The sequence below is a fragment of the Bos grunniens genome, chromosome 5 (genome assembly GCF_055505025.1).
Source record: "Bos grunniens cultivar Pamir isolate PY7600 chromosome 5, Bosgru_T2T1.0, whole genome shotgun sequence".
Classification (NCBI taxonomy): Eukaryota; Metazoa; Chordata; class Mammalia; order Artiodactyla; family Bovidae; genus Bos; species Bos grunniens.
The window spans coordinates 110856197-110884161 of record NC_141169.1 but is presented as its reverse complement, the minus strand read 5'-3'; the positions used below and the strand labels follow the sequence as shown (position 1 = coordinate 110884161).

The 27965-nt window shown below is 52.4% G+C and overlaps 1 protein-coding gene across 1 annotated transcript; it reads right to left on the bottom strand.

Moving 5' to 3' along the window:
• Nucleotides 1–356: 356 nt before the first annotated feature.
• LOC147373040 (TRIO and F-actin-binding protein-like) lies at nt 357–27965 on the bottom strand. Its single transcript, XM_086402748.1, has 10 exons — nt 27801–27965; nt 27178–27307; nt 26092–26252; nt 20832–20971; nt 19362–19536; nt 18110–18281; nt 9885–12465; nt 5387–5501; nt 3608–4702; nt 357–556 (listed from the first exon to the last, which is right to left on the bottom strand). The coding sequence occupies exons 3-10, from the start codon at nt 26203–26205 to the stop codon at nt 443–445; spliced, it is 4506 nt and encodes a 1501-aa protein (XP_086258874.1). The 5' UTR covers nt 26206–26252; nt 27178–27307; nt 27801–27965; the 3' UTR covers nt 357–442.

Genomic DNA, 27965 nt, shown 5'->3' with positions numbered 1-27965 from the left:
CCACCACTTGCATACATCTCTCCCGCCCGGGACCCTGGAGATCCTCCAGGCCCAGCTGACTTCTGTACCTCCCTGGCCCTCTTCAGTGCCTCTCTGGCTCCAGCTCCTGGAAACCTACCCTTTCTCCCAGGGTGGCCAGCCCTCCAGACCCAGGAGGACCTTGCCTTCCGAGACTATCAGAGTCAAACTGCCATTTGCCCAGGGAAGGGCAGTGACCTTTTCAGGGCATCCTAGCAAGTCGAAAGTGGAGCCCTGGGCTTCTGACCCCAGGACCGTCCAACCACCCAGGTCTCCAAGCCAGAAGGTAGCCCTGCTGCCCAGCTCCTCTAGAGCCCCTCTTCTCAGTGACCCCATGACAGAGCCAGCCTTGGTCTGGATGACTCCAGAACTCATCTCAGGACCTCAGCCCACCTCCTACCTGATTTCCCTTCCCTTCCCCTCCCTATGACCCACACCCATGACCCAGTGACCCAACTACCGAATCGGCCTGCTTCTGATCAGTCAGTGAGTCTTGTCCTCTGCTTCGTTCTGATTCCTCAGGCTCCTTTGATTGGAACTGGAGATAAGAAGGAACATAGCTTCGATTAGGGTATTTCCCTTCCCAGGTTCTATCCATCTATCCAACTTCTTATCCATCCATTCATCATCCATCCATCTAACGTCCATCTAGAATCCAACATCAATTGGTCCATATATCCATCCACCATCTAAAATCTACCCTACATCATCTACCTACTCATCTATCCAACATCTATTATCCCAATATATCCACCCTCAATTAACTCATCATCTTTTCATCCATCCTATATCCATGTATCCTTCCTTAATCCATCCAACATCCATCTACCCATCCTGCCGACATTCATTCACCATCCATCATGCATATTCTACAACATTTACCCATCCATGCTATATCTATCCAGCACCCATCATCTGTTCCATTTATCACCCATCCATCCATCCACCCACCCATCTGTCATCCATCTGACATCTCTTTCTCATTTGTCCAGCACATATCATTTATCCATTACCCTTTCACACATCTGTCATCTATCATTCATTCATCATCTACCCACTGACCTACCCACCCCCAATCTGTTTCTTGTAGGCCCTCAAGCATCCATATATTCATGGTCAACCAACCACTGAGCTGAGCTCCTCCTTTGTGTCAGGCCCTGGGCTAGGGGCTGGGGGTATGGAGATAAAGTAGGTGCAGCTCCTGCCCCCAAGGAGCTCATGTTTTTTAAGGAAAAATGGCAACAACTGAGCATGACCCGATGAAGAGTAGCAGAACTACCAAGCCCAGAAAGGAAACAGCACCAGCCCAGGGGTGGGGTGAGTATTCAGGAAAAGCATCTCGGACAGAGCACCTATCTGAGACTTGAACAAGGAACATACACGTACATACACACAATGGAATATTACTCGGCCATTAAAAAAGAATGAAATAACGCCACTTACAGCAACGTGGATAAAGCTAGTCATTATCATGCTAGGCAAAGTAGGTCAGAAAGAGAAAGACAGATAATACATGATATCGTTTATATGTGGAATCTAAAGTATGACACAAGTGAACATATCTGCAAAACAAACAGACTCACAGGCATGATTTGTGGTTGCCAAGGGGAGAGGGAGGTGGGGAGGGAAGGATTGGGAGTTTGGAATTAGCAGATGCAAGTTATTATATATAGAATAAACAACAAAGTCCTACTGTATAACACAAAAAAACTGTATTGAATATCTTTTGAAAAGCCAGAATGGAAAAGAATATGAATATATATATATAGGGAGGGCTTCCCTCGTGGCTCAATGGTAAAGAATCTACTGCCGACACAGGAGACATGGATTCGATCCCTGATCTAGGAAGATCCCACATGCTGCAGACCAACTAAGCCCGTGCACCACAACTGCTGGGCTTGTGCTCTAGAGCCCGGGAGCCACAACTTCTGAGCCCACACGCTGGAAACTACTGAAGCCCACATGTCCTGGAGCCCATGTTCCACAAGAGACGCCACCGCGATGAGAAGCCTGCACGCTGCAACTAGGGACTAGCCCCCACTCGCTGCAACTAGAGGAAAGTCCGTGCAGCAACGAAGCCTCAGCACAGCCAAAAAAAGAGAAAGAAAAATGATTTTTTAAGTGAGTTGTTTGTTTTTTAAAAAGAGTATAACTATGTCACTTTGTTGTACAGTAGAAATTAACACAACACTGTAAAACAGCTATAAAAAACCAAACAAGCAACCTTGGGCTTTGGAGTCAATACTTTGGTCCCATTTCTCTCGCCTTATACATGAGCTTCCCTGGTGGCTCAGACAATGAAGAATCCACCTGCAGTGCGGGAGACCTGGGTTCAATCCCTGGGTCGGGAAGATCCCCTGGAGGAGGGCATGGCAACCCACTCCGGTATTCTTGCCTGGAGAATCCACATGGACAGGGGAGTCTGGCAGGCTACAGTCCATGGAGTCACAAAGAGTCGAACACAACTGAGCAACTAAGCACATATATGTGTGACCCACGGCAAACGCTGAATGCGTCTGGGCACTGTATCTATCTGAGGCACGCATGGCAAAGTGTGTAAAGCCCCCAGCCCAGGTCCTGACACACCGTGAACCCTCCCCTGTCGTCCATGGAGGAGGCAGCATGGGGCTGCACATCATGGAGATGAGGAGAGTTTGGATAAAGGAGCAGGAACCTCCACATTGCCCCAGTGGTGCCTGTCGGGGGAGCAGTTGGTCCCACACTACTGAAGACCAGGACCAAGAGAAGCTGGGTGTTAAAATATGCTGCATCCCTGGTGAGCTGAGGCTAGGTTGCAGGGTTCTGGTCTCTAGGACCCTTCCCATCTTCAAATAAACGCTCGGGGCAGCACTGACTCTGTGACCCTGCCCCTGGGCCAAAGAGATAAGGCAGGGACTTTGTGGGCATCTACTATGTGCCAGGCACTGGGCCTGCTTTCCATACAGGCCCCCATTGAAGCAGCTGTCTCAGCAGTGAGCTCAGACCAATAAGCATTTATACAACTCCTTCCCTGTGCCTGAGAGGCGCTGCAGGGGCCAGAGAGGGGTAAGTGAAGCCGTCCTGGATTTTAAGGAACTTGGAATACTGCCGTGGGGAGGGGACATGACCACATTGGGTGCAGTCCCAGACAGGGCCAGGTAGAGGCCACCAGAAAGCAACACAAACCAAGTATCGTAGGGCCAGAAGGGGAGAAGGCCCTGGTCAGTGCATCTTGTGGGAGGCCTCAGGGTGATCTGCACAGAGCAGACCTGCGGTCCACCCCCACCCTAAGCCCTACTAGCTGTGTGATCTAAGCCACTCAGTGGCTTAACCTCTCTGTGTCTCAGACTCCCTATCTGTAAATATTGCCTTTCTCATCAGACTGCCGCGGAGAGTAAATGAGGAAAATACCATAAAACATTCAGATCAAGATTTAGCACCTAGTAAATGCTCAAAGAAAGGGCTGGGTATTATCACTGCAGTTTGGTGGTAGGGACAGGTTTTGGTCAGGAGGGAGACGGTGTGCAGGAGCTGAGGGGTGACCGTTCGGGAGACTTGTGTCAGGTGGGGCTGACTTTCAGGCTGTCCCTTGGAAATGAGACTGACTTACCTCCCGCTGTGGCGAGCTGGGGTCCTCTGCAGGGCTCCTGCTCCCCAACTGGCTCGTCTCCTCCAGACCAGTCGTAGCTGAGGACTCTGGTCCGCTTGTCACTTTGGTCTTTGGCCACTGGGTGGAGATGCTGGTGGGGCTGGACGGCTGAGCGGAGCTCTGGGGCCACTGCCCGGGGTCATATCCATTGACTAGGGCAGCCCCTGCTCCTCCTTCAGGCTGGCTGTGTCGGTCTTGCTCCAGCTCCTGGGTACCCTTAGTGCCTGGGGAAGCCTGGCCAGGGCCAACCCAGTGTCCCGCTGGGTCCTTGTGGAGCAACTGGGCCTGCAGGAGCTCCAGGAGGCCCTCCCAGTCCAGCCGTGGAAGATGGGAGGTGAGTGTCGGCTCCTCCGAGCGACTCCACGTCCCCTCCCTGGGTACCCCAAGAAGGCTCACCAGGTCCCTCCAGTCAAACTCAGGTCGCCTCTCGGAGCCGTGCAAGTGTGGGCAGGCTCCCTCGGTGCCCCTGCCCATGGCTGGTAATGTCTCAGGCCTCTGGGATTTCGAGAACTCCCCTGGGCCTGCCCTGGAGTTCTCCGGGGGGGTCACAGGCTGGTGAGGACTGGACAGCTCCTGTAGGCTGCCCCAGCCCCTGTCCAGGGGTTCCTCCCAGGTCTCTGACTGCCACCTGTGGCCAGAGAGGCCACCCAGCAGGCTCCAGCTCTCAGACTCCCTGGGAAGGCCCCTCCACATTGCCTCTGGGGCTCTGGCAGCCCCCCGGCTGGACTCCCTGAGTCCTTGCCAGCCTCCCAGGCCTGGGCCCTCCTCCTGGCTGCGCCAGCCTCTCTCCAGGCATCTGTGCGGGCCCTGGGATCCTGGTGGCTCCTCCTGACTCCGCCACCCTCCCAGGGGCTGTCTTGGGCCCACCCGGCCACGTTCCAGGGGTCTCTGTGTCCGCTGTTCCCTCTCAGGAGTTCTGGCTGACATCCTCAGGGGAGGCGAGGACCCCTGGAGCCACCGGTCCCCCTCAGGCCGCCTCTCGGGGCTCCTGGGATGAGGGGCTTCTGTGCGGCTACGTCGGGCTGGTTCTGCCTGCTTCGCAGGGGACTTGGTTACCTGAGCATGAGGTGAAGGGGTGGGTGAGGCTCCAGGCCCCTGGCTGGGTGGGGTCTGTCTAGGAGGACAGGCAGCTGGGGTCCCAGCCAGGCCTCAGGGGAGTTGCAAGCTCTCTCTTCACAGCAGGCTGGATTAAAGCAGGTCAGAGAGTACCTAGGGCCCCTGAAATCCCTTCCTGAGGGTGTCAGCCCTTCCCTCTCACCCACCTTCCTCACTTTCAAAAAGAAGAGCTGCTCACTTTCCAGTTTCCCCCACCACCCCTCCACACAAGATACTGATTCCAACCTGGGCTCTCCAGGGCCAGAATCTGCACCACCAACACCCCATCCCCTGGGTGGGCCTTGCCACCTAAGAGCTACTTTAAACACGCAAATCCCCACCCTGGAAGAGACAGCCTGTAGAGCTGGACTGACCCATGGGAAGTTTCCCTGAAAACTTCCCAACTTGGTAGATGCCTAATGAAGGAAGAGGGCAGCGGCCATCTTCAAGATGGATGAACTGGGGTCTGCCTCATTTTTGCCGACTCTTTGGGAGAGAGAGGAGCTGGACACCCATGATTGGGGCTTTGACCCTTTCATAAAGAACCTCCCTCCCAGGACCCCCGCCCAGCATCTGGGGGAGAGGAGAAGCAATGGCCCACCCCTTGGGGGTAGAGGGGCCTCCCAGCAGGCTGGCCGTGCTCACCTCCCTGCTGAGGCCAGGGCTGGACTGTCTTCGGAGAAGTTGGCTCTGACCTTGGCTGGGCCACTGCGACCGCCCCTCGTTCTGGGCCTGGAAGGCCCCCGGTGCCTCGGACTTCCTATGAGCAAACGCAGCCGCCCCTCTGAGGGCCCTTGGGGCTGTCCCACTCCCGGTACCCCAGCTCCTCTACTCCCGCCCCCAGTGGCAGATTCAGGGACCCACTGCAAGCTAGATGAAGGGCCTGGAGTGAGGAAGGAGCCTCTCAGGGCCTCAGTTTCCCCTTCTGCAAAATGGGGATAGTAGTCCACCTGCCTCACGGGGCCGTTGTGAAGATGAAGTGAGAAAAGGGGTGAGCAAAAGTAGGGGGCTCCACCTTGGCCTAGACCACCTTCTGTCTCACTCAGTGCTTCCTTTCTGGCCACTACCCCATGAGTGGCCCACAGTTCACCCACATAGTCTCAACTGGTCCTTGTGGGAATTAAGATTTATTCAGCACCTACTGTGCCAAGCACTGCGCACACATGATCTTAATGGCAAACATTTATGGAGCACTTCCTGGGTTCCAGGCACTTGTGCTATCTGACCTCACCTCCCGCAAGCCATGAGGTGGCGATCAGAGATGCATAATGTCATATGCCGCCATATCCCATTCTTTTTGCCTTCTTCCTGCCCATATGGTAAATTCTGGACTTCTGAGGCCCACCTGTTTTCCCCCTACTACTAACAGGTTTGCAGCCATTCTAGCTGTCAGTAAAAGTGCTCTTAGCAAGATCAGAAGAACAAAATATCCCCTCTGCTCCACAACTCCAGAAAGGCCAACATAAAACCATTCATGCAAATGTCATTTCTAAGACACCCAGACTCAAGGCATTGTCGCCACATCCAACAAAGATAACCCCTAAGTCCCTGGTTTCAGCTAGTTGTCGTGCTTAATAATTGGTAGCCATGGCTATTAACATTTAACGTGACGTCTCTGTTGGAGTGTAGGAACACTGAACAGAATCTGGGCGCATCTCTCCCCTCCCATATATAAGACCTAACCACTCCACTTGACATTTAGGATATTTATTGCAAGAGGGTTTGAGAGTCAGACTTCATTTAAATTGACAAATGAAACTGTCTCTGGTGGCTAAACCACACCAGGAGGAGCCTGGGAAAGATGACCAGGTGCTGACCTTGACCAAGCCAGCAAAACAGGAAGAGGAATCTCTGCTCAGGTCTGAGCAAGGACCTGTGCTCTGCAGTCTGCCTCTAGCTTGGAGACTAGGCTGAAACTAGAGGTTTGGAGAATAAAACAATTATGGGTTTGGGCTTTGTTCTTGTGTTATGGCTTTTGTCAATGTCATTAGAATCAGATCCATAAACTAATTTGCTGTTTTAGCACTTCTTGGCATGTGACTCACAGGGAACTGAAGTTCCCCACTCTGGAGTATTTCTGAGTTTGAAGGCTGCCTAATCAGGTTTGATTTTTAATCCAATTTGAAGCGAGAGAGTTTCCTTGCTCTGTGAGATCTGAACCTTAGAGTGAGTTTCTCTTAGAACCAGGAGCCTCTGTGGAGTAAAAACCCCAACGCTGAGTAGGTGGGGAGAATGGCAGCAAAGACCCTGTGCAGCTGGTGAGGAAAATGTGTGTTCTGTCCCGAGTGAGGGCATTTTCCATATAAACTTCAGTGTGTTAAATGAGTATTCCTTCTGAGATGTTCCCCCTATGCGGGATGGAGAGACCAAGAAGATTCTGAGCCTTCAACCGAGACCCAGCCTTTCTGATGCTGAAGCAACAGTGTCTCCTTGGGCTACCTGTTCCTGAGGGTTGGTGTGGCTGCACCGAAGGCGACAAAGGAAATACATTTCCTTTGAAAGCTTGGATGGGCTCTTCCACTTGCAGAGTGTATTAAAGGACAACAGCTGTCAAGTCTAGCAAATTCTGTGAAGGCTCTGTTTTGAATTTAAGAGACTAGGAAATGCTTATATGATTCTAAGACAAGAGATTCCACATTGGAAAGCAACTATACTTCAATTAAAAAAAAAAAAAAAGATTCCAAAGGCATTAAGAGGGTAGAAAATGAAGATGTCAAGCCAAAATTCCTAATGCTTTAATGTCATAACCCTTTAAGGAAAAATTTCCAGGCTCAATGAGAATGATGCTTAGAGTAGATGCTGGATAAATATGTTGAATGAATAAATGGGAGAAAAGAAAAGTATCGCTTTATAGCCACCCATTCATGAATTTCAGCCTGCCATTTACGGATACTTAAATAGGTTTTCAAATTTTATCTTCAGAGGACAAATGGTTTCCTACTTGGAAAAAATACCATACAAGAGGGAAAATGTTAATTACTCAGTAGAGTTGTAAAACCTTGGTTAAAAGGTAAATAATCTACTTTACCAAAACATATATGTTAAATATACAACTTCTATATATCAATCACACCTCAATAAAGCTTTTAAAAAAGATAATCTACTTCAAAGGGAGCAAAATAAAATGAAGAATCTGTGTAAAAACAATTAAATGGTTAATCAAACTATAAACATATTCCAGACTTCTGCAACAAATTTTTTATCTCTCTAAAAGTTATCACAGTAGGAAAAAAAGAAAATTCAATTTTGGTTTAAAGACCCTGCTGAGTTACCAGATAAAGTCAAACGTATGCAAATTGACATTAGACCAAAAAGAATTACGGAACCTCCCTGGTGGTCCAGTGGTTAGGACTCTACCCTTCCAATGCAGGGGACTGGGTTTGATCCCTGGTGGAGGAACTAAGATCCCATATGCCATAAGGCATGGCCAAATGATTAAAAAAATAAATAATCTTTTTTAAAAAAGAGTCATAATAAAAGGTCAAAGACAGAGGGGGTTTGCAAGGCAGTGAGACTACTCTGTAATATTCTGATGGTAGACACATATCATTAAACATTTGTCTGAACTCAGAATGTGCATCATCAGAGTAAACCCTGCTGTGAACTATGGACTCTGGGTGATAATGCGTCAGTGTAAGCCTATGGCTCGTAACCAATGGACCACCCCGGTGGGGGATGTTGATAGTAGAGGCAGCTGTGCACCTGTAGGAACGGTGTCTACACAGGAGATCTCTGTACTTTCCACTCAATTTTGTTGTGACCCTTAAAACTTCTCTAGAAAAAAAAAAAAAACTAACTAAGAAAAAGTGTATTTTACACTGAGGCCGGAGCCCACAAAGGTTGTCACCTGGGTAGTAAATGGATAAAACTTTATGGGAAAGGAAATCTGAAGAAGAGATAAGATTTTTCATGCAGATTCAAATCTAAGAGAAAATGTTGTCTAAGGGACAACAAAGAGAGGAATCGTGGATGCAAAATATTCCCGGCTCCTTACAGTGATAGAAATGTTCTATAATTAGGTTGTGCTGATGGTTGTACAACTTTGTCTCGGTAAATACGCTGTAATTTATTGACTTCTACACTGAAAGTTTCGAGACTTTCAGACCTATATGTTTTTGGTTCTCTTGACCCTAACTGGGGTTGGGTCCCTAACTAATTAATTCCAGACCCTGACCCTTAAAGACTATGAGGCTGGAACTGCTGATGAAAATCTCAGCCGGATCTGGAGGAAATGTTTCTCCTCCCTGAGGTTGTGGAAAAGCAGATGCTCTGCTGGGTCTTAAACGCCCGTGTAAATGAAGCCGATGACCAAGGAGATTCGTGTGATGCCTGGACTTCAGGTGCTGTCACCGTGTCCCAGAAAAGGAACATTGAACTTCCAAAAAGTCTGCCATCCTGTGGGTTCTCTTATTTAAGATATATGGCTCTGGCTATATTTTTTTAATAAATTTATTTTTATGTATTTATTTGGCTGTGCCAAGTCGTGGCTGCGGCATGAGAACTCTTAGTTGCAGCATGTGGAATTGATTCCCTGACCAGGGATCAAACCCAGGCCCCCTGCATTGGGAGCACAGAGTCTTAGCCACTGGACCACCAGGGAAGTCTCCTGGCCATACTTTTAAATTGACATCTCTGTTTTCTGAAATGTATGGGACCCATGAGTTTTGTTTGTCAAGGCAGGAAAAAAAAAACATGGACTCTTTTCTTCCCCCCTCACACAAGGTGGGAAAAAAAATAAAATAAACCTGTGACTCTCCAACGAAGAGTTTGACCTCATTTAAATTAATGTATTAAAGTCCCAGTTTTACAGATGAGGAAACTGAGGCTCAAGTAGGTTAAATCACTTTGCTGCATCACATAGGTTGGGGAATGGCTGTGACCCAGGATTTGAACCCAGCCTGCCTGACCCTGGTCTTTGCTCTTAACTACTAGGCTATGCGTATTATCATTTAATTGTCAAAAACAACTCTAGCACGTGGAAACAGAGAGGTGGAGTGCCTTGCCCAAGGTCACACAGCCAGTAAGTGGCAGGCAGGGGATCTAAACCCTTTCCTCATCTGGAACCTAAGCCTGCGGACTTTGCACCTGGCCTGTTGCCAAGCCTCCTCCCCAGCCCACCTGGCCGCCCCCGCCCTGGGCTCACCTGCGCTCTTGCCCGAAGAGGCGCTCCACCTCTGCGCGGCCAGGGCTGCGGGTGCGGCCCCCGTTGCTGCCCTGGGGCCCCGGCTCCCTCTGTGCCAGCCTCCTGGGGGGGGGCAGATCAGCCAGCACGGTGTACTCCTCCCTCTCCAAGTTGTGCCTGATCTCCCCTGGGGGTGCCGAGCCCCAGGAGCCCCCCGAGCTGCCTGGAGGAGGTGAGGGTGCCAGGAATGCTAGGTCACTGGGCAGGTGGCGGGGTGGGGAGGAGGCGCGAGGGGCATCCCGGTGCCCAATGCACACCTGAGGGGGCAGCATTGGGGAGCCACGCAGAGAGTCGGTGGAAGGGGCCAAGCTCTCCATACTCGTCCCAGGAGGGTCCTGGAAGAAGAGGGAGGGCTCGGGGGGCTGGCGTGGTGGAGATGAGAAGGAGGGTGCGTCGCGGTGCCCAATGCATACCGGTGCAGGGATGGCAGGAGGCTCATGCAAAGAGTCCATGGAGGGGACCAGGCTCTCTGTGCTGGCTCTGGGGAGATCCGGGAACAAGAGGGAGGGCTCGGGGGCTTGGCGGGGCGGGGAGGAGGCCCGGGGTGCATCACGGTACCCGATACACACAGGTGGGGGGAACTGAGGAGGGTCGTGCTGCGGGGACTGGTTCTCAGCATCCGATGTGTCTGGGAGGAAGGGGAAGGGGTCAAACTGGGTGTGGCGGGGGGGTGAGGAAGCCCGGGGGGCATCCCGGTGTCCAATGCATACGGCTGGGGGCATATAGGGGGGATCATGGTGGGGTGATTCACTCTCAGATGCGTGGGGGTCTGGGAAGAAGGAGAAGGGGTCATGCTGTAAATAGCGAGGAGGTGAGGAGGCCCTAGGGGCGTCCCGGTGCCCAATGCACACAGCACACGGAGGCTGGGGGGGCTCGGAAGAGGTCTGGGGTGCACCACGGGGAGTGGGATGCAGAGGCGAGGAGGTCCTGGAGGCCCCATGGTGGCCTGGGTTATGGGAGGTGGCAGTGGCCCGGAATGGTGAGTTGTGCTGGGTGGGTCCAGAGGAAGACTGGGGTGAGTCCCGCTGAGCTGATCTAGCAGGAGATGAGGTCTGAGGCCGGTCGCTCTGCGTTGGCCGGAGGGCAATGGATGCCCAGGGAACCTCACTTTGCTTGGAGCGAGATGGGGAAGAGGATCGGGGGCCATCGCTCTGCGTTGGCCGGAGGGGAAAGGAGGCCCATGGGATGTCTTTGTTAGTACGGTGGGGAGAGGCGTTCCGGGGGTTGTTCCGCTGAGAGGAGCGATGGGGAGAAGATGCTCTGGGATGGTCTTGTTGGGTGCAGCCCTGACAGGAGGTGCTTCCGGGGTTTCCCCGCCGTGAGGAAGAGAATTTGGGATTGTCCTGTTGGGTACAAGAGGTTTTAGGGTTGTCCCTTTGGGCAGAAGAGCTTCTAGGTGTGTTCTGTGGAACACAAGAAGGTCTGGGGTTGCCCTGCTGGGGAGTACAAGTCGGAACAGGAGCTTGAGGGTTGTCCTGTTGGGTGTAAGAGGCTCTGGAGGTGTCTTGTTGGGTGGCTCTGGGGGGAGAGGAAACCCAAGGATTATTTCGTTGGGTGGATGAGGTTCTGGGGCTGTCTCGTGGGACAACTCTTGAAGGAGAGGTTGCTCTGGGGGTGTTCCGCTGTGTGGAAGAGGTCTTGGGGGTGTCCTGTTGGGTGGATGAGGTTCTGAGGTTGTCTCGTGGGACAACTCTTGAAGGAGAGGTTGCTCTGGGGGTGTTCCGCTGTGTGGAAGAGGTCTTGGGGGCGTCCTGTTGGGTGGATGAGGTTCTGAGGTTGTCTCGTGGGACAACTCTTGAAGGAGAGGTTGCTCTGGGGGTGTCCCGCTGTGTGGAAGAGGTCTTGGGGGCGTCCTGTTGGGTGGATGAGGTTCTGAGGTTGTCTCGTGGGGCAGCTCTTGAAGGAGAGGTTGCTCTGGGGGTGTTCCGCTGTGTGGAAGAGGTCTTGGGGGCATCCTGTTGGGCGGACAAAGTTCTGAGGTTGTCTCGTGGGGCAGCTCTTGAAGGAGAGGTTGCTCTGGGGGTGTCCCGCTGTGTGGAAGAGGTCTTGGGGGCATCCTGTTGGGCGGACAAAGTTCTGAGGTTGTCTCGTGGGGCAGCTCTTGAAGGAGAGGTTGCTCTGGGGGTGTCCCGCTGTGTGGAAGAGGTCTTGGGGGTGTCCTGTTGGGAAGACAAGGTTCTGGGGTTGTCTCGTGGGGCAACTCTTGAAGGAGAGGTTGCTCTGGGGGTGTTCCGCTGTGTGGAAGAGGTCTTGGGGGCATCCTGTTGAGTAGATGAGGTTCCGGCATTGTCCCGTTGGATGATTCGGTGGGGAGAGGAGGCTCGGGAGGCCCCGTGTTGCGGGGAAGCAGCCTGGACAGCATTCCTTGGGGCAGAGCGATGGAGAGAGGAAGCCTGGGAGGTGGCACTTCGAGGACCACTCTGTGGCGTCGCGGGGGAGGCCGGGGTCGGCACCGACCGGGACCGCTCCAAGGAGAAGTACCCGCTTTCTCCCCGGAGCTTGGCCCAGTGCTGTCCGGCGCTTCGGTTCTCACCTCCAGAGCCTAGAGAGAGGAGGCAGGTTCAAGGCAAGCGGAGAGGTCCAGGCGGCTCCCACAGCCTACTTTTCCTGGTCCCCTAAGATGGATGACTGGGGCAGACCCCACACCATCTTCTTGGAGGTCCTCACACACCTCTGCCCCTAGGAGCAAGCAGACTGCAGGAGGGCTTAGGTGTCCCTCTCAGGCTGAAGTCAGGAATTTGAAATTGAAAACCAGGCGGACCTGGTCAAAGTGGGGTGGGTGGTAGAGCCAAAGGTCACATAGTGACCTTCAGAAAAGAAGCAAACTCTTCAAGAGCAGTTTTGAAAACCGCCTCTGTGAGCCCAGAGAGGAAGAGCTGAATCTCATAGCAGCTACCAACAATTTTCCATTTCTGTTCTACTTCCTGCAATTGGATTCCCAGAACTCCCTCCCTCCCTTCCAGTGAGACTCCTGTGTGATAGCTTTAGAAATTTCCTTTTGTGAACAGGCAGCAATGGCCTCACCTGAGGGGCTTGCTAGAAATGCAGACTCTCAGCACCACTACCCGCACTGGGCACATTGCATCAGAATCCACATTTTAATAAGATTCCTAGGCTATCTGCACGCACGCCACAGTTGAAGAAGCTTTGATCTAAGGGATTCGTGTAACTTCCCTATTCAGGGAGGGACACCCTCACAACCCCCATCCCCATGAAGGGCAGCATGACAGTGGTGTCACCCTCCACCCCCTCAGTCCCTTGGTCCCCAAGCATATGGTAGCCACCAGCCCTGTGCACATACATCCCTGGGTTGGTGCTTCAGAAGAGAAGTAAAGGCTATTGTGGCCTCATCTTGACGGGGCCATGACTGCCTTCATTAAAGGCCATGCTTCAGAGTCCCTCTTTTCTGGGAAGTTCCCTGGTGGCCCAGTGGCTGGAATTTACTGCCTTGGCCCAGGGTTCAGTCTCTGGTGGGGGAACTGAGATCCCACAAGCTGCATGGCTTGGCCAAAGAACAAAAAAGGAATTCCTCTTCTACTTTGAAACTTCTGCCTCCTCCAAGCTCTCTGAGCTGGTATCACTGAACCCTGAGTCTCTAGTACCCTTCAGGGGACTGGAACCACACACAGAATGACAAAGTTTTCATCGTTGGGAATTCCCTGGTGGCCCAGTGGTTGGGACTTGGCATTTTCACTGCCAGGGCCCGGGTTCCGCCCTTGGTCGGGGAACTAGGATCCTGGAAGCCGGCATAGCACTGCCCCCGAGGAGAAAATTTTTTTGCCTATTGTTGCCTGATGGACTGATGTCCCATGACATTCCAAATCTGCCAGCTTCTCTCATCTACCTCTTCCCACCTCCCCGCTCTCAGCCTCCCTCGTTTTTCACAATAGCCCTCTAACACGTACACTCTGGGCACAAGGTCATCATCTACCCAGGGAGATCCTTTCGAAAAGCAAACCTAGCTAGACCACCCCGGCTTACAAGGAGACTGAGAGCTATCTCAGAGGGGAGAAAGTTCACAAGACATGATGATTAAATGCAACGTGGGATTCTGGATCGGGTCCTGCAACAGAAAAGAGACATTTGTGGAGGAAAACGTGAATCCAAAGAAAGTCTGTAGTGGGAATTCCCTGCCGGTCCAGTGGCTAAGACTCCACACTCCCAATTCAGAGGGCCCAGGTTCGATCCCTGGTCAGGGAACTAGATCCCACGTGCTGTAGCTAAGAGTTCACACGCCTCAACTAAAAGACTCCATGTGCGGCAACTAAGACCTGGCACAACCAAATAAACACATAAACATTAAAAACAACAAAAACAGTGTAGTTTAGTTAACAGTATTGTTATCGGTGTTAATTTCTTAATTTTGATAATCGGGCTATAATTATGTAAGATGTCAACACCGGAGGAACCCGAGTGAAGAGTGTAATCGAAATTCTCTGTACCATTTTTGCAACTATTCTAAAAGATTTAAAAACAAGCACACAAACCACTTTCAGGGCTCCCAACTGCACTTGGAATAAAACCCAGGCATTTCCCATGGCCAGCAAGGCTCTGCCCGCCTCCGCTGGCCTCCGAGGTCCCTGTGGGCAGGGGCCTCACCTTCTCACTTACAGCTGTGCCTCCTGTGCCTAGCACACCATAAGTGAGCAGTAATGTTGCCCCACCACCTTCCAGCTCTGAGCTCTGCCTCGTCCTGGAGTCTTCCCTCCCGGTGAGCCTGGGTGCTGGCTGAGATGGAATTTCCCGCCCCTCCCAGAGGCTCACAGCTGGGTCAGCACCCCAGGCCCAGTTCCTTCCCTTTCCCCTCACCAGTGCATCCTTTGAGCCTGGCCCAACCAGGATCTGACTTCATTCCTGCAGCCCCTTTATTGAGCACACGGGGCAGACTAGGCAGATGTTCAGGGCATCTGTGTTTTGTCCCTCAGCCAGCCAGGGCTCGGCACACCCTGCTCCATCCAGTGTGTCTGCAAACTGGGAGGAGCCCTAGAGGGATGTCAAAGTGTTCCCAGCATCTCGCACCTGGCTGATTCCTCCCAGGCCGTGGCCTCCTGCTGCAATTTGGGAGCTTGCCACCAGGTAGACAGCAGTGACTGCCTTTGATCAAGCAGGTCACATAGTGAGGGTTCCCCCCCACCCCCCTACCCTGTGTTTAAGAGCAAGAAAGCAGATGTCTAGTACAAAATCTCACCACGATCAGGCCATTCACACTGGGGAGGCACTTCTTTCCACACGCCCTCTCCCCAGGGCCTGAGAGGGCAGGGCAGTGGGGGTGAGGTGCTGACAAGATCTGATGAATGTTTTTAAAGATGGCTCAGCTGCTGGAGGGAGAATGGACTGAAGTGGCCTGGCAAAGCCGGAGACTGAAGGAGGCTCTAGCAATAACCCCTAGTTTGATCAGGGAGCAGTGGCAGAGACGGCAAAAAGGAGACATATTTTGGAATGTGTTTTGGAGGTGCTGACCAGAACTGCTGCTGATTGCACATAAAGCGTAAGGAGGGACTTCTGTGCTGGTCCAGTGGCTAAGACTCTGAGCTCCCAATGCAGGGGGCCCGGGTTCAATCCCTGGTCAGGGAACTAGATCCCACATGCCACAACTGAAGGATCCTTCGTGCTGCAGTGAAGACTGAAGATCCTCTGTGCTGCAAGACCCACATAGCCAAATAAATAAATAATTTTTTAAAAAAGACCTCATGACAATTCACCTCTAAGCCATCCATGAAAAGTGTTAGTCACTCAGTCACATCCAATTCTTTGCGACCCCATGGACTTTAGCCCACCAGGCTCCTCTGTCCATGGAATTCTCCAGGCAAGAAGACTAGAGTGGGTAGCCATTCCCTTCTCCAGGGGATCTTCCCGACCCAGGGATCAAACCTGGGTCTCCTGCACTGCAAGCAGATTCTTTACTGTCTGAGCCACCAAAGAGCCCCTCCATGTGCACCTCCTGAGTGAGGACGGTCTGCTTCTGTCCTCACACTCAGGAAGCACAGCATGGATGCAATACATACAGTCCACATTCAAACTTCCCCATATCCCAGTCATGTCTTTCATAGCTCTTTATTTTCCTATCCCGGACCCAAGCCCGGATACACATGGCGTTTCACTTCCCTGACTCTTTTATTCAAGAACAGCTCCTCAGTCCTTTTTGGTCTTTCATGAAGAATCCTGTCAGTTAGTTTGCAGAATATCCCTGTTTGGGTTTGTCTGATGTTCTGTTGGGATTAGAGGCAGGAGATAGATTCTTTTTTTTTAGCAGCCAAAGTGGGAAAAGATGCTGTGCCCTCCCCTGTGCGTCACGCAGGGGCACCCAGCCAATTTGCCCCATGCTAGGATGCCGAGCGACCACTTGGTTAAGCTGGTGTCTGCCAGATCTCCCATCCTAAGGATGCCTATTCCCTTCATAACCAATGTGTAATCTGAGGGGTGATACTTTGAGGCCATGTGAATATCCTGTTCCCCAACAACCCTTCATGCAGGAATTTAGCATCTGCTGGTGATTTGTGCCTGAACCAGTTATTACTACAGTGGCTGCGATACTCTCTTTAACTGGTTTCTCATCCTGCAGCCTCACCCTGAATCCTTTGCATCCTTGCCCTAGTGAAACTCTTTTAAGGCTCAGGACATCACTCCCCTTCTCAAAAACCTTCCATGGCTCCCTACTACTTAAAGGAGAAAGTCCAGGGACTTTTCTGGTGATCCAATGGTTAAGAATCTGCCTTTCAATGCAGGGGATGGGGGATCAATCCCTGCTCAGGCAACTGATATCCCACATGCCTTGGAGTAACTAAGCTTGCATGCTGCAACTCCTGAAGCTGCTTGCCACAACTAGAGTCCGTGTGCCACAATGAAAGATCCTGCATGACAATGCAATGAAGAACCCACGTACTGCAACTAAGACCCGACACCGTCAGATAAATAAAAAAGAAAGAAAAAATAAAGAAGGACATAGAGACACGTTAAAAAAAGAGAGAAGAAGAAAGTCCAAACCCCTTGGCTGGATTCGAGGCCTGCATGGTTTGGCCCAACTATACACCCCGCTCTTTGCTGAAGCTGTGCATACCAGGATACTCCCGCGTCACACTCCTAGACTGTACTCAGCAGTTTCCTCAACTAGAGCGCCACGTCCAGAAGGCGTTCCTCTGAGTCCTTCCCCGGCTGGAATGAAGCTCTTTCTGCTCTGCCTCTGTTTCTGCAGCTGTTTCTGCTCTTCCTGTGTCCTGGGCTTCTGATCTCCTGTCTGTTTGCTTTACTGAATGATGAGCTTTCTGGGACAGAGACCATGCCTATCTCCCCCTGAACACCCAAGGTGTCTAGCATAAGGTCTTACACACAGTTAGTGCTCATGTGTTTGATGTCTGAATGCTACAGGGGCCGTGGGAAGCCCAGACTGCCCCGTGGGGTTAGGACATGGGTGCCCCATCTCACATTTCCAAATCCTCGTGATGCTGAAGACACAGGCCCGGAAGCAACACAGTGCAGTAGTGATGGAGGGCCCAGCATCCTGGGTTGACCAGTGTCACAGGCATCAGTGGGCTTGGCCTGACCAGCGTCTTTTGTTTTTCTCTGGAAACATCACCTTAATTTCCTCCAGGCCATCTCCTCTCCCTGACTCTCAGACCATGAGGTTTGCACAGGGGGCCGATCCCATCCCTGGTCACCAGTTTGGGCACAAGAACCATGCTGGGTCCAGGGAGAACCCTTCCTGGGACCACAGCTACATCAGTAGGGAAGACTGTACCCTTTTACTGTGGGAGTTGGAAATTAGGTAGGATATAGCCTGCCACTGCTGCAGCTCAGCTTGTCATCATCAGGGGAGGATCTGGCTGAGAATGAAGCCAACACAGAAGTAAGCAGAGCAGAGACCAGATTTCTGATGCTGTCTGAACACCTGGATCCAGCCAAACCTGAAGTCATTCCCCTAGATGTTCACTCAGTCAGTTTCTGTCACTTACAACCTGAAGATCCTGACCCACCAGTTGTGAGATGATGTATTTAAAGCAAGCTGCATGGCACATTATGTCTGCTCCATAATTATATGGGAACTGTTACTGTTATTGATCTAAGCTGTCAAAATAAGATGTACCCAGGGGCCCATGTGACCAGAAACCTGGCTATCTGGCTCCAAGTTCCCGGGCCATCACCACACCTGTGGTCCTAAGGACCAACCTGGCCTGGCAAAAGGTACTTACCCTCCTTTTTCTGGCCTGCAGTGTCTCCTCCTCCCACAGGGGACTGGGTGAGGAGAGGAGGAGCCTTGCGGGCACCGTCAGGCCTTGGCACCTCCTGAGACTTTCGTGGGATCATCACGGTGAAGTTGTCCCCACTGGGGGCCTCCTCCCGTCTCTCAACAGTGTCCCAGTCCTGCCAGAGAAGGGGAGGAGAAAGTCTGTTTGGAATGCAAAAAGAGAGAGCCCAGGGCCTGCACTCCCCGCGTGAGATGGGTAGAAGGAAGGGAGAGGAACTGACATTGAAAGAGCACCTGCTGTATACTCAAGACTGTGCTGGGATCTTCAATTGACCCTGTGCAGTAGGTACGTTCACTGGCGCTAAGACTTTGCCCAAAGTCACTCAGCTGAGAAATGGTTTATATGGGAGGAGACTCGTACCCAGGGCAGTCAGACTCCATGTAACAGCAGGGCCTTGGTATAGGGGCCCCACCCCAGAGACATTCCAGAGTGCCCATAGAAGTAGATATTCAAAATCTAGCCCCACTGCTTCCCAGATGCATGGCCTCAAGTAATACGATTCTCTTCTCTGAGACTCAGATTTCCTGCCCCAAGTCAGGGCCATAAAAGTCTCTACCTCAGAGAGGGGTGGTAAGACTTTCCAAGACACTGCCCACAGGCTGGGATGTTTTATTCTGAATCTTCTCACTTTCCCTTATGTTCTCATGGATAGTTTGCCTCTTCTGGCCCAGGACAGACCTTTGAGGGTTGAATGTCCCAGGAAGTTCCCCTGAGTCTCCTCTTTTCCCGGCTAAATGGCCGCCCCCCCGCCCCACCCTCGCTGCCCTTGCCAGGCCCCCCAGCCTGCTCTCTTTCCTCTGATCCTTGGAGATTTATGCCAGGGCTGGTTATGGGGCTGAGCAGTGTGACCAGGGCAGGGCCCAGGGCCAGTCTCACTCTTGCTCTGGGCACCACACCCAACATCCCAGCCTCTGTGAACTGAGAGATTTTGGCAGCCGGAGCCCGTTGGTGATTCACCGGGAGCTGAAATGCCTGCTTCCATCTTGTCATAGCCAGATCTTCAGCCCCCCTGGGCCGGCCCTGCAGAGTCCCCGCCCCTCCATGGGCAGCCCAATATGCTGGCTAAGTCTGCAGAGGACCTGGGCTCCCTTCCCTGGTGTGAGAGGCTCAGCCCTGTCTGGAGGCTTGGGTGGGATCCCAGGGCTGGCCCAGGGCTGACACCTGCTCTTGCCCTAGCCTCTCACCCCCATCTCACCACCAATGATGAGTCGCTGGTATCATCAGGGGCTTCACTGGTGCCAGAGTCAGGGCTCTCGTTGAAGCTGCCACACGGGGAGGAGGCCAGGCCCTCCAGGTAGGGAGCTGCCTCAGGTTCCCGGCTCCTGGAGGCAGCTGTGAAGCCCTCTGCCAGGAGCCCTGCTGGCGGGCCCCTGGGAGAGGAGACAGACTCATGACTTTTTCCCTCAAAGTAATAGGAGTTAAGGAGTAACACCCCACCACCGTTCAGGTACACACACAGCCCATGTTTGGGCGGAGGAGAAAGCTAACACCAAGGGCTGTCTGTGCTCTGCCCTTCACAGGGCCTATCTCGTTTAGCTCCAAAAGCCTCTCTTTTAAGTGAGTGTAATGATTCCCATTTTACAGATGAAGAAACTGAGGCTCACAGAAGTCAAGGGACTGGCCAAGGTCACAGAGCTAGGAAAAGGCAGAAAAGCATTGTGACTCAGGGCTGTGGCCCCAGCCCTAACCATGTCCCTGGAGCAGAAGAGAGAATCCCAAGCTCGGTAAGACTAAGAAGACAGAATAGTGCTGGGCTAATAGGGGGCTTTGAGAGGTAGCAGGGCTCCAGGGGAAGTGACAGGGCCACCAGTCTGGATATCAGGGAGGGGGCTGTAAAGAAAGCCCTGCTTTAAAGAAGCCAGTAGGTTAGAGCTAGCTTTATCCCCAAAGAGTGACCCACAGATCAGCCTGTGAGATAGAAAAGGGTGATGACCCTTAAAAGAGGCCTGTGATCAAATAAGTTTGAAATATATTACATACTTCTTCCTTCCCCACCCAAAAGCACAATGCATGCTAGCAAACTAAAACCTCTGACAAGTCCTGCAAAAAAAGATATTCAAATTTGTTTATCCCAGACTTTCTGAAACATTTGAATTCAGCACTGTTTTGTTTTTAAATAGGAACACACAGTCCCAAAACAATGCTGATGTGATTCAATAACTCTTTAAAAAACAAAACAAAACAGGGAAACTGAGGTATAAAAAGAGGCCAAAACTTGCTTTTAAGTTCCCACAGCCCATCGGGGAGGGAGCTGAAGCTAGAACTCAGGTTTCAAGGCTCTCGGCCGTGCCCTCCAAGGCACCATGGCCCCAAAGAGGGACTTCAGTCCAACGGAGGCCCTGGAATGGAGACAGCCTGGAGCGGTGTATGGTCAGGTAGGTGCGTGATAAAAAGTGCCCCTGGGTGTGAGACTGTTTAATCTTTTAAAGCAAAAGGAACCAGGAAATGTGAGCAGGCTCTGGGCCATGCCCACGCAGGGTGGGTACACGGCTGCTCCATCCCTCAAAGGAACGTGCCCACTGCTCCTATGCCCAGGCCAAGTGGATGCATCATGTGACCCACGCCAGCAGCCATCACAGGCTGCCATCATGAAGGGGTGTGGGGAGGGATGGGTGAGGGCATCCTACCCCGGGAACCCCTCCTCAGGCCCCAGGGTCCTACCCACCTCTCAGGCTCTGGCCCACGGCCTGGACCCACCACAGACTGGCAGCTGGAGGTCGGGGTGCCGAGCGGGTCCTCAGGGGCAGGCCGGCAGCGGGGCAGGTCGCAGTAGGGCACCTCAGCGCTCTCAAGCCTCCCAGGCTCCTAAGACAGAGTTGGAGAGGAAGCAGCTCACGGCCCACGTGGGGGCTCCCCTCCCCCTGCACCGCCCCTCCCCCCATCAGGTGGTGTGGAAGTCTCCAGACAGCTCCTCGGGGATCTCCGCTTCTCAAGGAGAGCTGTCCGTCAGACTCGAAGCGCCCCTGGGGACGCAAGCTGGGGACTGGCAGAGGTACAGGGTGTGTGCATGCGCACATGTATGTAGGTATGTGTTCGTGTAAATTCCTGCAGTGTGTGCAAGGATTTGCGTGTGCACGTACGTGTGCATGGCCAGTGGGTACGTTGGTGCGTCTGTTTGCAGAGTGCATATACGTTTGTTTATATAAACACATGCATCAACATACCCACTTGATTTGTGTACACAAGCAAGCCTGTGTGTGTTGGCACACATGTGTGAGTGTGTGCCTGAGGATGTGAAGCGCACAAAAAGATCCCAAAGGGTCTTCTGTCACCAAGAGACATGGATGAGGACCGAGGGGGAGGATCAAGTTGACCGGAGAATGTAGGAAAATGTCTAAGGGAGGAAGAGATGGGAAAGGAGACCTTGGAGAAAAGGAGAGATACACCCTCCAAAAGGAGAGTCTGGGGCTCCAGGGCTGGAAGGTCAGGGTCCCAGGAGTGGGGACAGGGCCCCTGAGCCGACTGCCGGCTCCTCGCTGCCTGCAGCCTTGAGCAGGGCCACACCTGCGAAGGCAGGTGCTGGGCTCATCCGGGGGGAACGGCTGCTCACTTCTGGGACGGCCCCCCCATTTTTCCCCATCTCCTGGGGTGGCAGGGCCCTCCCTCGGTAGCGGGGACAGCGGCCGTGGCACTCTGCACCCCGCCTCCTCTCGGGTTACCTGGGCGGCGGGCTCCGGCGGTGGCGGCTGTCAGCACCTTTGTCCCCGGGGGGCTCCGGCTCAGGCCCCCGCGCTGCCGCCCTCCTAGGCCCTGACTCTGGGCCGTGGCGGCGGCGGCAGAGGCAGCGGAAACCTTAGAGGGCCCAGCTGCGGGAGCAGGGGCCCCTCATTACTGTTTCATAAGCCGGGGCCCAGCCAAGAACAATGCAGGACATGAAACCGCAGGAACCCGATCCTCATGGCTCACCTGAGAGCAGAGGTGGGCAGGGGGGCCTGGGCACGGGCTCCCTGGGGACCCTGGAGCCCAGAACCAGGGCGGAGGCCACAGCCCCAGGGTGGGCACAGAGTCTCCAGCTTCCAGGGAGGCCACTCCTCGGGGACCTGCGCAGTGCCAAGGAGTGGGCTGGAGTGTCTGCTGAGCCAAGCTGAGCCAGAGAATGCCCCGCTGGGTTCAGTTTCACCCCCTGCTCCGGAGCCAGATTCTGATCAGCGCCCGGTGGCGGGAGGTGTCAGAACTGCAGCCCAGCCTGGCGCCTTGGCTGCCCTGGGGACCTTGCCACGTGAATGAAGAGGGAGCGGCTCTCGGGGAATCGTCAAGGGGTCCCAGCCCAGCTGGGGCCACCAGGACCCCCAGTTTGTCATGGTACCTGCTCCCTGCTTTTACCTCCAGCCCCATCACTACCCCTCACCCACACGAGTAGGCCCAGCAGCTAGTCCCCAGCTCTGATTTCCTGTCTGGCGGGTCGGCACGGGCTCTGGCCTCAGACCGACATCAGGCCCAATCCTGGCGCCTCCACTTCCTAGCTGAGTGACCTCGGCCTAGTGACTTCCCTCTCTGAGCCTGGTTTGCTCATCTATAAAGTGGAGGTAATTAATGGACCCTCCTAGGGGTGTTACGAGAATTACATCAGTTAATATGAGTAAAAGGCTTATAACACTGCCTGGTCTGTACATATTAAATATCATAAACAATGTAAAAACACTCAATGGAATTTTATTAGCGTTAAATCAAGGATATGTTAAATACACTTAAGAATAGATGCATTGAAAAGGAATGTGTGGAGTCTGACTATACAGCAAGACCCTCCCACTTAGCCCCTCGCCCCTCCATCCAGAACCTGGCCATGACCTGGTCAAGACTGTGTGATTCCCAGGGATAAGCCCTCCTGCACCTCCCACCCAGGGAGACTCAGCTGAGAGCAAAGCAGAGATGCATCTAGAGCCTAGGAGCCTAGGGGAGCTGAAGAAAGCTTCCGGGAAAGCTTTGCTCTGGGGCCTGGGGCCATTTCTGCATTTCCTTTAAAAAAAAAAAAAAACTCAAAATTTTTTTAATGTATCTATTTTTGGCCATGCCCCATGGCATATGGGATCTTTAGTTCCCCACCAGGGATCAGACCCCATGCCTCCTACCTTGGAAGCTCTGTGTCTTAACCACTGGACTTTCAGGGGAGTCCCTGCATTTTCTAACATAGGTGAAGACATCAGAACTGGCTCTAACCCCAAGTGATACATGTATCAGGCCCCTCAGGGATGAGTTTGCTCCGCAATATAATTAAGGATCCTGCTGGGAAATGCACAGCTCCATCCATGCCGGGGGTGCTTTTTTAACACACAGATTTTGTGACTCCACATGTTTGAACCTGTTCATTTGTGAGCAGGGCTTTCATCAGTGCTAGATCCTGATGACTCGAAAGCCTCTATCTTCCTCTGAGTCTGGTTCCTGAGCTCGTTATAGTAAGTAAACCCCCCTCATCCTCACTGTGTCCCCCAGGCACCTCGCACTCACCACCCCAAACAACTCCAAACAAACCTCTTATCCCAGGAACCCTGCCCCAGGAAAAAAACTTAGCAGTCAGCCATGCTCTGGCCCCTCACGTTACTCAATGACCAAATCCTTTACATGCTCCTATTCAGTTAGTTTTGAAATGTGTCCATTTGTCTCCATCCCCAAATCTCCGTCATCTCTGATATGGGTAATCGCACTTTTCCTCTTTGGTCACCTGGTTCACTCACACTCTCTGCTGTCCTGCAGTCATAGTGACTTTTGAAAATGCAAATCTGATCACATCGTTCCCGTGTTTAAAATCTTTAGTGGTTCCCCATGCCTCTCAAGGAAAAGTCTAACGTCCCCATAAGGCTGGTGAGACCAGCTCCGCACCCCATTCTCCATCCTTGGCTTCTCTCCCTTCTCAAGTGTGCCTCCTACTTTTTGCCTCAGGGCCTTTGCACACACTGTTTCCCTCCTCTTCCCCCAACTTCACTGGCCATGCCCTCATAGTCCTCAGCAGGCGGCTAAAATATGATTCACTTGGAGTAACACTCCCCAGTACCCCACCATTTATCCTCATGCCACTTGCTGTTCCTTTACAACATTTATCTCAACCATAATGAACTATTTGCCTGATTACTTTGTCTCCATTTCTCTTGCTTGACTACAAACCTCATGAACCAGAAACTCTGTCTGTTCTATTTAGCACTGTTTCCCCAAATCTAGCATAATGCCTGACACATTTTCAGCACCTCTGCAGGACTTCCCTGGCAGTACAGTGGTTAAGACTCCATGCTTTCACTGCAGGAAGCAAGGGTTTGATTCCTGGTCAGGGAACTAAGATCCCACATACCATGTGGTACATCCATAAAATTAAAAAAGAAAAAGAAGGAAAAAAGCACCTCTTCAATACATGTGAACACACAGGTGGCCCAAGGCCTCATCTGGGAAGGAGTGGGACTGAGACTAGCGCTTGACGTGTCTGAACCCAGGTTCCTTCTGTTCCAAGTTTGCCATCCCCCCACCCACTGGGAGAAGGTCATCTGCAGGGGAGATGGACTCAGAGGGCTTTCAAGCATCTGCTTCCTGAACTTGGGGCTGAGGGCTGGGGAGCTATTTTTGGCAGTATCAGGACAGGTAGAAAAGAATCTCCCAGGTTTATTTTTCTGGTTGGGAAGATGGAAGAAAGGAAGCTAGTGTGTACTGAATTAGCCACACGTGACTCAGGCTACGAGGGCTGGATGCCCTGAGGGAAAGCATTTGTTGCCCCACCTTACCCATCAGGAGAGTGAAACCAGAGAGGTCAGTGACTCATGGTGACACAAATGGCAAACCAGGACTGGGACTCTGGTCTGCCTGGCTCCAAAGCTGAACAGCAATTCCCTTATAATGACCACTTCTCAGAGCCTAACGCTTGCATGGAGACGGCCACCAGGCTCAAGAGGGGCACTGGGAATGGCAGAGTCATTAGGAGGTCAGCGTCAAGCACTCTTGAAGAGTCACGGTCCCATGCTTCTTTTAGCCCCAGGTTTACACAGACCAGGGCTGAACCTAAAACTTCATCCATCACAAAGTGAGAAAATGCCTCCCCTTTCACTCCTCCAGTACCTTCAGGGAGAAAGCCCTCAGTGGGTATGGGATATCTATAATGCCTAACACCTACCAGTCTCCCTTTTAATAGACAGACAGCAGGACCCAGGCTCAGAACCCCTTTTTTAAAAAAAATTTTGGTCACCCTACTTGGCATGTGGGATCTTAGTTCCCCGACCAGAGATCAAACCAGCACCCTCTGCAGTGGAAGCACAGAGTCTTAACCACAACACTGCGGGGAAGTCGCAAGCTCAGAGCCTTTAGCCTATAACAATACTTCCTGGTTAGAATTTAATGACATCTCTGACTTTCTTTTTCCTTTTCTTTTCTTTCCTTTTAACCTTCTATATGAAGGACATGATCCTAGTTTCTATTTGTGGTGGTGATGTAAACTTTTGTTTTAGTATAAGTTTAAAAAAGGGCATGGATTTAAAGAATAATACAGCAAGTAATGGGCTTCCCGGGTAGCGTTAGTGGTAAAGAACACGCCTGCCAACGCAGGAGACATAAAAGATGCAGACTTGATTCCTGGGTCAGGAAGATCCCCTACAGGAGAGCATGGCAACCCACTCCAGTATTCTTGCCTGGAAAATCCCCATGCACAGAAGAGCCTGGCGAACTACAGTCCACAGTTGCAAAGAGTCAGACACAACTGAAGCGACAACACAGCAAGAAATAGGTTATATGAGGCTTGGCAAAAAATGGTAAGAGCAGAAGGAGAATTACTGGCATTTGGGAAACATGAACGTGGTTCTACTGCCTCATTGTACAGACTGGGGAAACTGAGGTTCTGACCACAAGGAAGGTCAGTGTCTGGGCTCAGCTGCAAGTTAGTGGCCCGGCCAAGCACCCACATCATAGACTCCCTTGTCCCAAACCACCCCAACCACTCCAGGAAGCCTACCCACCTGGTGCCTTGCTCTGTGGGCCTCCTCAGGGTGGCAGCAGTCCTGACAGCAGCTCTGGGCCAGCACATCAGCTTCAAAGTGTTCACAGGGGGCATTTCCAGCCACCCCCTCCATATCAGTTGAGTCAGGCCAAGGCAGCTCCTTCAGTTCGATGGTGGGGCCTGGGAAGAATGGCAGGGGGAGGCAAAGACCAGCTGACCTGAACTCCAGCCCCGGTTTAATCCCAGACAGCCAAGGACCAAGGAAATGAGGTTATCCATCAATTCTTTCATCTGTTCGTTTATTCATTCAACAAACACTCATTAAGCACCTCCTAAGCACCAGGCACTCTGCCAAGCATTTGACATGTGATTTCTACTCATTACTGCAGTGTTGCTTGAAGTGTATTTTGAGGACCCTGCGTTAGACTCAGCTGAGCTGCTTATAAAATGCATATTCCCAGTTCCTTCCATCTCTGGAGATAAGACACTTACACAAGGCATTTATACAATGCATTTTATACAAGTCTCCTAGGTGATTCCGATGCACTCCAAAGTTTCAGTGCCCTTGACTTACAGTTAACATGCATTGTAGATAAAATGAATGCCAATTTCAGATGAGGCAGCTAAGTCTCACAGAGATTCCATAACTCACTTAAAGTCCCAGTGGCTGAACTGGATTCAAACCCAGGCTGTGTGTCTTCCTGCACTCTCAGAGGTGGGCATGAGGGACACTGGATCACACTGTCCACTCACACAGATCCCCTGGGAAACCCTGGGAAAAGAGGCAAGTGGCCAGCCAGGTATTTTCAGAGTTGAGGACAAAATCATGGATGAAAGTGGACAACAAAAGGTCACACAGCAAGTCTGGCAGAGCTCAGCCAAACAGAAACCCTGGAGTTGTGAGGAGCACCGGGCTTTCCCCGGTGGGCTCCACTGAGGGCTCCAACCCCATGCCGTGGGGGTGGGGGGGGTGGGCAGGGGAGCCCCACTAGAAGAGTGTGACTTGAAGATGCTCTTCTCACCCCCATCAAGGCGGGTGGAGTGAGAGTAATCCACATCCCCAAGCACACATGCACTTTACCTGCCCCTGGTCAGCAGCTCATACCTGTCAAGTTTCCTCCAAAGTGTCCCAGGGGATCTGGCCTTAGTTGCCAATCTCAGCGGAGACCTGGGGGATTTCACATCCTCCCCTGGGGCAACCAGGGAGAAGATTCCTGGCTCCTTGACCATCAGACCTGGGGAAGTAGATGGGTACTGAGGGGGCTAGGGAGCACCCACTGGCCCTTCGGTAGCCCCGGGGTCTCTAATCCACCCAGGGCCGTTATCTCTCCTTGTCCTTCCCTGCTCCCAGTGGTGGGGGGTGGGGGGAACGCATCGGTCTTGCCCAGTCTGGGCGGTTCCTTCCTGATCCCGCCACATAAAGGAGCCTCAGACGAGAACGCTGCTTATTTCCCTGCGGGCGAGTATGGGGTGCTCAACTACACGTGCCCTTCGCCGATCCTGCTTCCTCCTCCCACCCCCAACCAATTAAGAACCCTTCTCTAAAATGCACTTTAGATGTGGATACAATGAGAAACCTTCAGCGGACATGCATGCCCCACCCGGAGAATGGATCCCTGGACCTCTCTCCATCCAGCTAGTCAGACAGTCCCTCCCCGTGTCCCTCACTCCTCTACCTTTCCTCACTAGCCTCCCCTCCCTTCTCACCTTTCCGCTCGCGGTACTAACCTCGGCTCGGGTTTCCACACACAGTGGGTGCCGGGGTGGGGTGCCAAGGGTCACAGCCTCTCTATTTTAACAATGAATCAGAACGTTGCCCGGGAGGTGGGCGAAGACCACGCCTCTGCCGCTCTCGCATAGGTTCTCCCTAGGTGCTTCATTTACATGAAGAGT